General features: G+C 42.4%; 1 protein-coding gene across 2 annotated transcripts in view; it reads left to right on the top strand.

Annotated features, from left to right (window-relative positions):
* LOC104489970 (thyroid hormone receptor beta) overlaps positions 1–13126 on the top strand; it is a 47139-nt gene that overhangs the window by 32829 nt on the left and 1184 nt on the right. For both annotated transcript variants that reach the window (XM_010132192.1, XM_010132191.1), the window contains exons 3-6: positions 2081–2228; positions 3957–4162; positions 7288–7434; positions 12015–12273. In XM_010132192.1, coding sequence (XP_010130494.1) covers positions 2081–2228; positions 3957–4162; positions 7288–7434; positions 12015–12273 — 760 coding nt within the window. The remainder of the gene's footprint in view (positions 1–2080; positions 2229–3956; positions 4163–7287; positions 7435–12014; positions 12274–13126) is intronic.

The raw sequence follows: 13126 nt of genomic DNA, 5'->3' as shown, positions 1-13126 counted from the left end.
AGAAAATACGCTTTGTTTTATTCATAAAAATAACACTTCTCTGTTTGAACAAATACAGAGAGCAGCTTCCTTACCACATTGTATCTAGAGATGACCAAAGAGGATTTTTGCAGAAAGCTTCTGAGAAATGGGAAGGTGAAATGTTCTGGTCCCAACACGTGAAGGTGAAGAGCCTTACCACTGTAAAACTCGACCTACTTCAAGTCCCATGCAAGGATTGGAAAAGTTCAGAAGTTCTATACCACTTCTGATGAGACTCATCAGAAATTTTTCCATCTCTTGCTGTAACGAGAGATTACCCCATGTTCTTGGTTGTCCAGAGCCATCTTTGATCTTCGGGAAGGAGAGGGGCGGCTCCTGTCTCTAGAAATTCATCACAAGATTGAGAGCGGATCCAGATCCTGTTGTTGGGTAGATGGGAGTTTGGTCCTTTTCCAAAAACTGCATAAGGACATCTTGCCTCTGATTTCCTGGATTTTGGCTCACCCAACAGGTCCAAGTCTTGCAAAGGCTCACTTTGACACACTTTATGCAACTCATTTTAATTGAGAGTTCAGGTCTTGTCATTGTTAAGGAAGAAAGAGCTGTCCTCTCAGCTCGAGCTGGATCTTGTAAGATAAAACCCTAATGAGGACAAGGCTCTTCATTGTCTTCACTGCAGTTAGGAGCTCAAGCTGAAATACAGACTTATCCATATGTCTTAATTCAACATTCTCTGTGAAAAGAAATTACACACTGCTGTAAGATTTTACTGGGTGTTATTTAACATGATTAAAAACAGACCTTTCACCTAGTGAAGTTAAGAGACTATTCATTAGATAAAATCCCAGCTGACAAGGCTATTCTTTAGGTAAAATCTCACTTGAATTTTGCCATTGTTTTCACTGAAATCAAAGACATTCTTAGTGGCCTCAGTCGAACAGGAGCAGAGTCCTGGTGTGTTTGCTATGTCAAAGTGGTCGCAGGCTGCATAGGTGAATGGAGACAGTCTCAAACAATGGTGAAACTTGAGATTAAAAGTGAAGGCTAAATTTCTTCCTTTACAGCCCATCTTGTCCGTACCTTGTAGTCTTGGGAAGTTTATCCAGCTCTTACAGAAGTCAATGAGAAAAGTCATATTGAAATTAGTACCTGGACTGAGTCTGTAATGTTCAGAGATAAGTTGATTCTGATTTCTTTACCTAAGGCCCGGATCTATGGGGTGTATAAATCAGTGAATTCAGTGGAGCTACATGAGCTCATATCTATGTTGCAATTGGCTGAACAGATCTGTATTACTCTACATAGATAGATAGATAGATAGATGGTAGATAGATAGATAGATAGATAGATAGATAGATAGATAGATAGATGGACAGATAGTAGATAAAATGGGTTTATATAGAGAGGGATCGTTATTGGTGATGTTTGTTTTGAATACAGAGGTCTGTGGTAAATACAAATCAAATCCTCTTCTCAGAAATACAGATAATTTTGAAATTGTGGATCCATTTTTTAGAACCAAACTCAAAGATTGTGTAAATTGATTGCAAAATTTTTAATCATGCCCAGCTTTGGATTGTTGGTTGTTTGTCTTTGGTGGAAAGAAAGATGTAGAGGTGTTCGTTCTTAATCTTTCAGTATCAGGTACACACCACCATTCTTACTATTTGCAGAAGCTGAGCTTTAATTAAAAGGATGTACGTGCCTCAATATCTCTCAAAGTGATTATGTAATTTAGAAAAGGGCTCAAAATAAACTCTCTAGCTCAAATACAAAAAACAATTAACACAGAAAAACATACGACTTCAAGAAAACATGTATATAGCATTCGTCCCTCAGGAGAGCATTACTTATGCCTTCGCTTACCTAAGATGATTATATGGTTTTAATTTTTAGGGAGGAAACGTTTTGTGAAGCTCATAAAATAAATGCCATGCGCTGTAAACCTGGTTTGTTCTTTTCCTCTTTGAGAGTTTCATGGAATGAAGTATGCTATCTTGCATACTAAGGTTCGTTCCTACCACACCACAGTGGCTCCCAGTTTGAAAAAAATTGCACAATGCTAATGCTTTCCAATGTGTTTATTTATTGCACTTAGGGTTTTTTTAGAAGAACCATTCAGAAAAACCTCCATCCAACCTATTCCTGTAAATATGAAGGAAAATGTGTGATAGACAAAGTAACAAGAAATCAGTGCCAGGAATGTCGCTTCAAAAAATGTATCTTTGTTGGCATGGCAACGGATTGTAAGTATATTTTTCTGGTTTTCTTTTTTTTTTCTTTTTAATCTGAGTGTTTGCTTCAAGTGTGTTGATTGGTGAAAGTTGTTAAAGTAGAGCAGAACTTCCAGCACTTTTTTGTTTTTAATAACTTGTACCAGGCAATTGTGCTAATTGTATCAAACCCTTTTCATAGGGCTGTAATTTTCTGTTTATCCTTCACCAGAGTGCACCTTCTCTTGGCCTTGCCAGGCTGAGTAACAGTAGGAATGTTCACTCTTTGGAGGAGAGGAGTGAGAAATGCATCTGGATGGACACTTTGCTTCAGAAAAAAACATCTTGTTTAGAAAGTTCTGGAGGATGTGAAATTGAATGTCATTGTATGAGTCATCCTGCAGTTGTTTGTTTTATTTTTAGCCCGAAGAAGTTATCATCTACTGCAAAGAATTCCACTCTCATTCTAAAGAACCAGAAAATATGGCTGTAAGATTAACCCGTAGGGGTCTCCTTTTCCTGCCACTGCACACCGGTAACTTCAATTAGTGCAAGTGCTAGGAAGTCACATGAATCACCCTGGGCACTAATGGTAATGGTTGTTGCTAGCATAATCCTCTGCAGAAGAACTGACAGGAAAACAGGCCCAATAAACAGCAGAAAAATACTCTAGCTTCGTATTTTTCATTGTTAATGTAATGTAATGTAATGTATTCTGTCTAGAGGGAAATAGAAGAAATGACACAATTTCCTTTTAGCCAGGTAAACCTTCAGGAGAGGGGCTGGATATCGCCTCCAGCCCAGTCCGGTGCAGCAGGCAGTGGTGAGCATCATCCAGGTAGCAGCTGTACAGGGTGAGAAGTTTCTCCGAGTCTGGATCTGACCAGCAGTTGCCATTACCGTGAAGCTCCTGTGGCCTTTGTGGGCTGCACCTACCTGTGCACCGAAGGAGCAGTCACTGAGCACGGCAGACAGGCTGGCTATCCCCCAGCTCGAGAAGGGTTTCTCCCACCTTTGAGTTAAAACATGTAAGCAGGGCTTTCGTTGCCCCTGTCTACATGCCAGCTGTTGTGGACCAGAATGGTCTCCCTCTGCTAAAGCAGCCCAGGCCTTTTCATGTTTGTGTGCAAAATGGGATAAAACTTTCAGTGGTGGTCAGGGATGTGCAGCCCTGGGGCCGGTGTGTCTGGCATCACTGGAAGTAGCGGAGCTCTAGAGGTGTGCCATAGAACAGCACCATTGGTAGGGCTTAAGGAAAGAGGCAAAAGCAAATTGTGTCTGATTGTGTCATGCAACAGGTCACTGAGCCTCCTGTGAATAAGCACTCCCACTTTCTTAAAGCCGTGTTACCTTCTGCTGGCTTACAAGAACGCATTCCACACAATTCAGAGCCGTGAGCGTGTTGATACTACTTTAAAAAAAACAAAACTGCATCTTTCCCAACATGGGTTACTCCAAGTCCATAATGGGAGCACTGTGTCTGAGTCCTCACAGAGCTTTTACATGTTAGTTTTACTGGCGGAATAAGCCTCTGAAGGCAGTGGCTGTATACAAAACATTACCAGAAGGTAAGTTGTTAATTGCAATCCAGGCTTCTGAGAAAATGAAGGGAGAAATAAGAGAACTGTGTCAACTATGGGTCTTGCCAAAGTACTTCTTTACTGTGTTTCTAATCAATTAGTACCTTGGGCATAGAAAAGACCACAGTTCAGATAGCCTTAAGAGCCTCCTGCCATTCTGGTGTGCTTTTTCCCCTGCTAGTGGTGTTGGATGACAACAAACGGTTGGCAAAGAGGAAGCTGATAGAAGAAAATCGAGAGAAGAGGCGTCGGGAAGAGCTGCAGAAAACCATTGGGCACAAGCCAGAGCCAACAGATGAGGAATGGGAGCTCATCAGAATTGTTACTGAAGCACATGTGGCCACCAATGCACAGGGGAGCCACTGGAAGCAGAAAAGGAAATTTCTGGTAAGGACTGTAGCCTCCTACACTGCTCTTGAAGCCAGGTTCATTTCTTTCTTCTGAAGTCCCTCCCCAGCACTGCAACCCAAAGAGGGCATATCTGCCAGTGTATTGACATTTTTGAAAAAAAAATGATTTTTGTAGTTGCTACTTGCTTATTCTTGCCTGAAGCTCAGTGTTTGATCAGACCCTGCATTTCAAAAGATCAACAGCATGTTGTGAAGTTAAGGTTTATCCAGCTGGATACTTTCTGCTATGATAAGAAAAAGTGAAAAAATTGTTTCACTCCCGATTACCAACAGTAGCAGTCTATACTGCATACCATATCTTTTTGTATACATTAAATCTTGAGATAGGTGTCTTTATTATGGACTAGCATACATCATCCTGTAAGTGTTAAAACAATGTAAAGTTTTAGGGGAAAGCTGATATCTTTTGTTAGTAACTCGTATTTTTTACTTCTTTGTTCCAAAATGAACACGTTAATTAAAATAAATTTGGCAAACCGAAATGAATTTCAGTGAAAGCAGGATGATACATACATTGTAGCATTGGGATTGCAGACTACGAGACAACTTAAGTTTTCAGTCTATAACTAAGGATCAGAAAGTGAATGGTGATTTGTGATGTCAGCCTTAGAAGAGGATTTATTTGACTTTTCTAAAGCGATTTGTAAAGGAAATAAGTGCAGAATGCAAAATGCTTATGCAGCACAAAAGAGGGATTACAGACTGTGTTCAGGAATACACAGGGGTCTCTAACAGTCTGTGTATACCAAATCAGATAGACAATACCCTTTTTTTGCAAGCCTAGGCTCCTGCTGCCTAATTCACCATGGGAATCTCAACCCACTGTTAAATTACTAAGAGAAATTACATATTCAAACCAGCTGATCCCTTCTATAATGTTGTGTTAATTCCAGAGGCACTGTCTAAATTTCTATATGAATAACTGCATGTTTGTAGTAGCGTGCAGTCAGGAACCCACAGCCAGTGGTGGCTGGCAAGAGGCAACGGAGCACTTTCCAGTGAAGCTTCACAGCAAGGTTTGTGGCGCTGGTTTTAGCAGACCAAGAAGCAGCTGCAGTAGTGCATTTGGTTACTTAGGCAGGAGTGCTGTTCTCTGGCTATCACCTGGTTTGGGATGAAGCATGGCAAGCTTGAGGTTCAAGCTGGGAATGAGGACATGGGCGCAAACCCAGTAGGGACTGGGCCACATAAAATGTGGCCGTTGAGGGAGTTCAGGCTCTGGAGACAGTCACAGTGGAAGGAGAGCCTCCAGCAAAGTGTGCCCAGGGGCAGGGCATAAGCTGATGTAACAACAGGGCTATTGGGAGAGGGGACGGGGCAGAGGCAGGGCTGGCAGCAGTAGTGGGCAGTCAGAAAACAGCTGTGACTTCCACAGCTGATTCCTAGTTCAGACCAAATTGCTCTTGGTGCAGCCCTTGCTGCAGGGCCTCCTGGTTCTTTGCAGCACTCACACGCTGAAGCCCAGTGGTTTTAAGGCAAGCATAGGAAGCTCACTGGTGCCTTGCAGTGAGGACAGAACAGAAAGTCCAGAATGGCATGCCAGCCAGAGGTGAAGGGCTTTGAAAGCCCCTCCCACAAGCTGCTGAAGAGCAAGAGGTGCTGACCGCATGCCCCAGCAGCTGTGGGTCAGTCCTTAGGCAGCTGAGACTAGTTCTTCAACAGTAGGTGCTCCTGTAAGGTCTGGACTTCTTTTCCTATTGAGTTGAGTTAGGTGGCAAGGCCTGTCTGGTTACATGTCCTTCTGGAGTGTGTTAGCTTTAGCAAGCTGAATTTCTTTTCGCTTTCCCAAGAAAATGCAGTGGTTTTTCTTTTTCTCCCTAACAATCGTATGTGCGGTTTTAAGCATTTGGCCTTCTTGCTTGGAAGCGATGAAGGTTGTTTATCAGGAGCGCACAGACAATGGGGTTTAGTTTCCCAAGATTTAGGAAGGGAGGGAGCCTAGAGCTGAGATTGTTTGAGTTTTGTAGTAGGAAAGTCACATAATTGAGCCCAGACCTCTTCATTGTTCCCTTACAGTTGGTGCTTGCCTTATGAATGCATTGCTGAGTATTTTCTTGAACAAAATTAGATTTGGATTCAGACTGGTGACAGAGCTGTGGAAGAATATTTTATGATGTGTTGCTTTAAAAAAACTGCTAAGCACAATGTTGTATTACAGACAGCACTTTCAGCACCTCCCCTGTCATTAAGTCCATCAGTCTTAAAGGCTGCCTTCTCTGGGCTTCATCCATTTTTTTATTCTTCCATGTGAAAAAAACGGAACCTCTGCATGGTGGTTGGCAGGTCTTCTACAATCACAAAGCCATACTTGGTGAACAGCATGGGTTTGATACGCCTGTTTTTCAAGTATGTGGTGACATTAATGTGCTTTCATAAAATCAGGTGAACAAGTTGACATACAGTTGGAATAAAAAACACTCATCAGAGATTCTGCTTGAAATTCTTTCATTGTATATCCCTATTGAAATCCTCAAAATACTATTTTTTTTCTGTAGTTCAAATTCTAGTCACTTTATCCAGAGTAGCCCTGTGTTAGCCCATACGTAGTCATCAGTTGCTCTAGCCTAGTTTTGGAAGCAGGCCTTGGCAGTTGTCTGGAGCTCTGTGATACCAGGCAGTGTCTTCTGGGGAGGATTTCAGAACTTGGAGTAGGTGGAAGAGGCCAGTTCTCCAGAACTCTCAGCATCTTCTTGTGGGTAACAAGTCACCTCAGCTCCCTTTGCTTTTAGAGAAACTTGAGAGCTCTCAGAACCTGTAAGAAACAAGACCATTACTATACTTTTAAGAAAAAAGTACATACGATACACCCACATAATTCACAGGTACAAGGAAGAACTGCATGTGCACAAAAATTCAGCTGTCCACACAGGATGGGTAGCAGCATGCCAGTCACCTCTTTCACAAATGCCTTACAAACAAATTCACATTTTGTGGCATAATGGGCATTACTTATAAAGTGAGTAGTGTTAATTTTCATTATCAATTTTCATTTTCATCATCAATTTTTAGCATATCTTCTGTCACCAAGGAGAACTTTTTTAGAGTATAAAATACTTGCTCTAAGATGATTGTTCCTTTAAATATCTTTGTTTATATCCTTAGCCAGAAGATATTGGGCAGGCACCGATAGTTAATACCCCAGAAGGTGGGAAAGTGGATTTAGAAGCCTTCAGTCAGTTTACAAAAATTATCACACCAGCGATTACAAGAGTGGTGGATTTTGCCAAAAAGTTGCCTATGTTTTGTGAGGTAAGAAGACTTCCTTGCACTCCTCGTTTATATGCCTGTTGTTAAAAACTTTTCAAAGTATTCCTGGCATGGAACTAAAAAATTCCATATGTTTAAAATTAAAGAGACTCAAAATAGATGGGACTAGAATCATCTAGATTTTTCCTGTGATTGCTGAACTCTTGATCCTGTTCATCTAGAGGTCATCGTGGTTCATTAGGGACTCAGGTGTGTGTCTTTAGAGGTGGCCTATGAGCAAAGCAAGTGAACAAAAAGAGACTGTCTAGAAACATCTTTGATGCAGTCAATCAGATCTTCCAGCTCACAGTTCACTCTGTGCTTTCTGGTTCCTTGACAGGTTCAGTATTGTGGATTTTTATCGAAGGACCAGATGCAATGGCTGATGATATTTTTATCTTATTTTAACTTAAAAAATGTTATCAGAACAGCAGCCGCAAATAGTATTTCAATCTTAATAATTCTTATAATTTGAAGTATTGTGAGTTCCTTAGGATCCACAACCGTGGGAGTTTTAACATGGAAATATCCCCAGTCTAGCCATGGAAGGATGCCTGCTTGCTTGCCCGCACTGCAGAGCAACACTTGGCTCTCCTGGTGATATGCCAGGTGAATGACATTCAGAATGGGAATGGCCATGGTCAGTTAGTTCGTTGGGCTCCCTAACTCAGGAACAATGTTTCCTCCTAATAACTAAACATCAGTCAGGAAGGAAGTTTAAGGCAGCCATAGCATTTTACTGTTCCGTGGCTGGCAGCTTTTCTTTAAGGTCAGTCAAGGAAAGCTATTTATGTCCTCTGGCACCTACAGAACAAGAGGCAAATATCAATAGTTGGCATAGTGTAAATAGCTCTTCCTGGCTAACCTCAGCATTGGCTCCTTCAGCCAAGAAAGCATGAAATAGTGGCCAAGCATAAAGATTTTAAAATACAAGGAATGTGTCCGTAGATCAAGAGGCCCCTGCAGCATTCAGTGTCTAAGGGAATGTGTCTCCTCTGATTTGGCCTTTGTCGGTGGGAAGTTGCACTGACATACCAAGGTAGTCTTTTTAATTTAGAAAGCTTTGCCAGTCACACACAGACTGCAGTGACCATCTGACATCTCCTACCCCTCCTGGCCACCATGGGCCCTCTTGTGTGAGAGCTGGGCAGGAAGCATGGATGAAGAAGTCAAGGGCATGACCCATGTAGGTTATGCTAGGACGGGCTTTGTTTACAGCTGAACCACTGTGTAAATCTGACACCCATGTTCAGCAAGGTCTGATGGGAGAGTGAGGGACAACTCAGGTACACAAAGGAATAGGGCATCTGTCCTCCGAATTGTCATGTAGTTCCCATGTTACAAATGACAAGATAAGAGGAAATGGCATTAGGTTGCATCAGGGGAAATTTCAGTTGAATATCAGGAAAAGTTTCTTTACACAGAGGGTCATTAAGCATTGGAACAGGCTGCGCAGGGAGGTGGTGGAGTCCCCGTCCCTGAAAGTGTTCAAAAGACGTGTAGATGTGGCGCTGATGGACATGGTTTAGGGACCCTGGCAGTGCAGGGTGAACAGTTGGACTCAATGATCTTAAAGGTCTCTTCCAACAATCAGGTCTTGACGTGGTGTAGGGACCCTGGCAATGCAGGGTGAATGGTTGGACTCGATGATCTTAAAGGTCTCTTCCAACCAGGTGATTCTGTGATTCTGTGATAAAGAAAATGACAAATGTTTGCTCTTTTTTGAAGGTGCACTGTCCTACTAACTTAATATCAGTTATAACTTTTAGCTTTTTCTCAGAAGCAGCACTCTGGGTTGTGGTTTTGTTTGTGAGAAAAAGCCCTGCTTTTTCCAAAGGACCTGCAGAGCATTTGAACATCTCAGTTCTTACTTTTCCACAGAGGCTCAGACTTGAGAGTTTAGTAAATCTCTGTGAAGGAGGGGCATGGCAAGGAACATCCATGGCCACTTATATATTGACAGTTACTTTTCTTTCTGTCTCTCTTTGGACTCTTGTGCAAGCCAGCAAAGCATTGTGAGCACCCAGCTTAGTTTGTGTGCATCCATTGGCCGTGCCTCAAAGCCACAATCTAATCTCAGAGTAATGGAAGTGTAAGGAAAACTTCATTTACTTCTCAGCGCTTCTGCTGTGGTTTCCTTCTTGCATTTCCTTCTGCTTAGAAGATGAAGATGGAGGAACATTTGATCAGTTTGATGCGAGTTTAAGTGGCACAGGCATCAGTGGATCCATGTGGGGTGAAGCTGTGTAAATACCCTTCTACATAGCTCAGCTCGGTTTGGTCCCGTGGCACCGCATTACACGTGTGCTGGCTGCCAGTATGTCCCACAGAGGTGGGACACCTCAGGGTCCTGCCTTTTGCTTTTTCTTCCTGCAGAGAGAGAAGAAAGGACAACAGGTGGTAGATAATCAGTCACATTTGTTGACCCTGCTCCTGGAAGGTGCTCTGGTAGCAACGCTCAAGTGATAAGCATAGGTAGCATTGAAACCTGTATAGCTGGAAGCAGAACTGATGTTCAGGCCTTTAGCTACTGCTGCTACTGGCAGATAAGACCTGAGCCTTGGCATCTCTGAAACAGGTGTCCTGTGTATCCTTCAGTTAGAAAAGCACGTGAAGGACGGGCATAGTCAGATCACCACTACCATAAAGTAGTTTTAAGAGGTTCAAGTAGGAAGAGAAATTCTCATTGATTTAATAGCTCATTAATAAAACAGCTGAAGTGTCACGAAATACCTTCTCTACTGTTGTCTGTTTCTTTTCCACCACTCTTCCTTCTCTTTTGCATTTTTTCTTCTTTTCTTCTCCCTTCTCCCTTTCTTTCAATGTCCCTTTTTTCTTTGCAGTTACCTATTCTGATATCTCTTCGTGGCTGCTTTCACACATCTTTTCTTTCTTTAAATTTTATTTTTATTTCTTACTCTCTTTCTTTTCCGGCTTCAGTCTCTCCTGGCAGTCAAACAGCAGCATTGTCTTTGGGTAGCAAGACTGCCACTGTGCCTGTGCAGCCTTCCACACGCTGCTGCTGAGCTGAGTGCGATCTGCAGAGAAAGTGATTTGCTCTGAACAGGATGAGTCACTTTTCTTGTGTATCAAACACTTTACACCTGAAGTTGGCAATGCTGGAAAAATAGCTGTTTATTCAACTCCTTTTTCTGACTGTGGCTAGCTTTGTGCTTACAGCTCTTCTCTAACACGGAACTGCTCTCCACTCGGTTTAGGTAACTGTCTGGCATCCTCTCTACACCGGTTCACACTGAATCAGTGTTCTTGCTTTGCAAGTACACAGTTGCCACGTAAACCTGTAGTTGGTGAGGGTTTTTTTTAATTTTGAATTGCAAATCAGATAATACAATAACTTTATATGAATCAGAAATGGATGGAATTTTGCCTCCTTTCAAGCCAAGTAGAAATTAGTTGCTTTTTCTTATACGTGAATTTTGCTGTTCATTTAGTGGCAGTCTCAAAATAGTCTTGATGGCTTTTGCTATCATTGAATTGACTATACAAACATAGAGACACACTTTACAGAACACATTCTCCTAATGTGTCACCATCTTGGTTATAAATACAGAACCTACCTCCACCAGTTCGGACAGCTTTTCCAGTGTCTTGGAAAAGATACATCTAACCACATGACCCCGAAGATCATGGCTTATGCACCACTCTAAAAGCTAGAGCTATACCACAGATTTTCCATCTGTCCAGTGGTAATGTAGGGAATCTAGGGAGATCAGCCTTACTAGGCTAAATACAGCTTAATAAATTCCCTGTTGTTTAAACAGGCAGTGAGAATTAAGAGAACTTGCCCCACTGATTGAGGTATCTCTTCTAGAAAAATTTATTTCATTCCTTTTATTTAAAAAGCAGTCTGCTCTTACAGACCCTCCCTAATACCTTCATTTTCCTCTGGTCAGGTAAGAAATAAGCTGGCTGGCGGTGAGTGTCATGGGGGATGGCTGAGGTCTGTGCCAGCCCCAGTTCTATATTATTCGATTAGGCTAAGTTGTAAGCTGAGGAAGCTCAGGAGTAGGAGAGAGAAGGGTAAACAGCTGAGAACAGTGACCACTCTCAGTTAGATCCACCCCTGATGGGAGACCAACAGTATGTGTTACCACCAACCTGGCACCTGACAGGTCTCCTTCACCCTTCGCATTCTGTGAAATGTTTACAAAATGGTAAGCTCTGTTCTTAAGGTTTACTGGACTTGATTTTGTAGTGTTCCCACAAACTAAATGGTCCCATGGTGCAAGTTGAGTCACTTCAACTCAGCATCTGAACCACCTTGGTTTGCTTTGAGTATCTTGCCCAGGACCATTTGCCCGCAGTTTGTGGCATCACTGGATTTCCTAAGGGGGAGTGGGGGAGGGGAATGTTAACCTGCTCCAGTTTCTGAAAGCAGGGATGCGAGTCTTGGAGGTTTGTGTGGTGCAGTCAGTTGGCAGCCTGGCTGGAGGGTAGCTGCCCTATGGGAGGTAGTGTCCTGGGGAGTGAACTGCAACTTGACACTCATGGATTGATTTCAGTTGTAAAACTAACTCAGTTTGAAAACACATCTTTTTCTTTACCATTTGTAATTTCTGCAGCTGCCATGTGAAGACCAGATCATCCTTCTGAAAGGCTGCTGTATGGAGATAATGTCCCTCCGAGCAGCAGTTCGCTATGACCCTGAGAGTGAGACTTTAACATTAAATGGGGAGATGGCGGTGACAAGGGGCCAGCTGAAAAATGGGGGTCTTGGCGTAGTGTCTGATGCCATTTTTGACCTGGGCATGTCTCTTTCTTCATTTAACCTGGATGACACCGAGGTTGCCCTTCTTCAGGCTGTTCTGCTCATGTCATCAGGTGAGAACAGAAATATATTGGGACCCCAACCGTTTTGAAACTCTATAGTCTTTGTCACAAGCCTCTTTTTAAAAGAAATAGGGTATGTTAGGTTTTGTAGTGCTGACTAGAACAGTGTGGGAGAAATTTTCTCTCAAAATCCCAGTACAATTTAGAATTAGTTTGATAAGCACTAGGAAGAAAAGTTCAGGATTTTCAGAGAGATGAGCATGAAAGTGGCTTTGGTAACACCCTCCTCAGTTTAGTACTTAGGGAGGAGGGAGGCATGATCGTCAGAAGAAATCAGATCTGGTTCTGAGCCAATTTGCCTTGAATGGAAACCTGCTAATTTAGCAACAGTTGTCCCTACAGTAAGCTCCCTCTTCCCCAAAGTACTGTCATGCACTGGGTGGGAAGTACAGTTCACACACATTTCCATCAGCCTCATATGCTTAGTTCGACCTGCCATCTTGTTTTCCTACTTAACAGCACCACTGCTTGCTAATGCAAGACTGTCAGATCTGTGCTGTTTTCCCACACTGGGACCATTTGCCAACTGGTCTCTTGTTGATGTGATACAGAAGCAGTGCAGACCATTTCATGTGATTTCCAAAGAGTTTCTAACCTTCTCAAATAGAGTATGTTTTTAAATATGCTTCCACTGACTGTGCCAGCCCAAAGAGGAAATTCCATTCTTGGGCAGCGACAGATTTGGCAAGATTTTGTTTTAAGACCACTTTGAAGACTGGGCACTGAGTAACAATACACAGACACTGATTTACAAGCATTAACTGCATCCAAGACAGAAAGATTTCCACATTAATCACGACACAGGACTTGACCTTCCCAATCAAAACGTTTTAATTTCTTTTTA

Source organism: Buceros rhinoceros, unplaced genomic scaffold (genome assembly GCF_000710305.1).
Source record: "Buceros rhinoceros silvestris isolate BGI_N320 unplaced genomic scaffold, ASM71030v1 scaffold31092, whole genome shotgun sequence".
NCBI classification, from domain to species: domain Eukaryota; kingdom Metazoa; phylum Chordata; class Aves; order Bucerotiformes; family Bucerotidae; genus Buceros; species Buceros rhinoceros.
The sequence above is the reverse complement of the archived record's forward strand: the minus strand, read 5'-3'. Positions and strand labels throughout refer to the sequence as shown.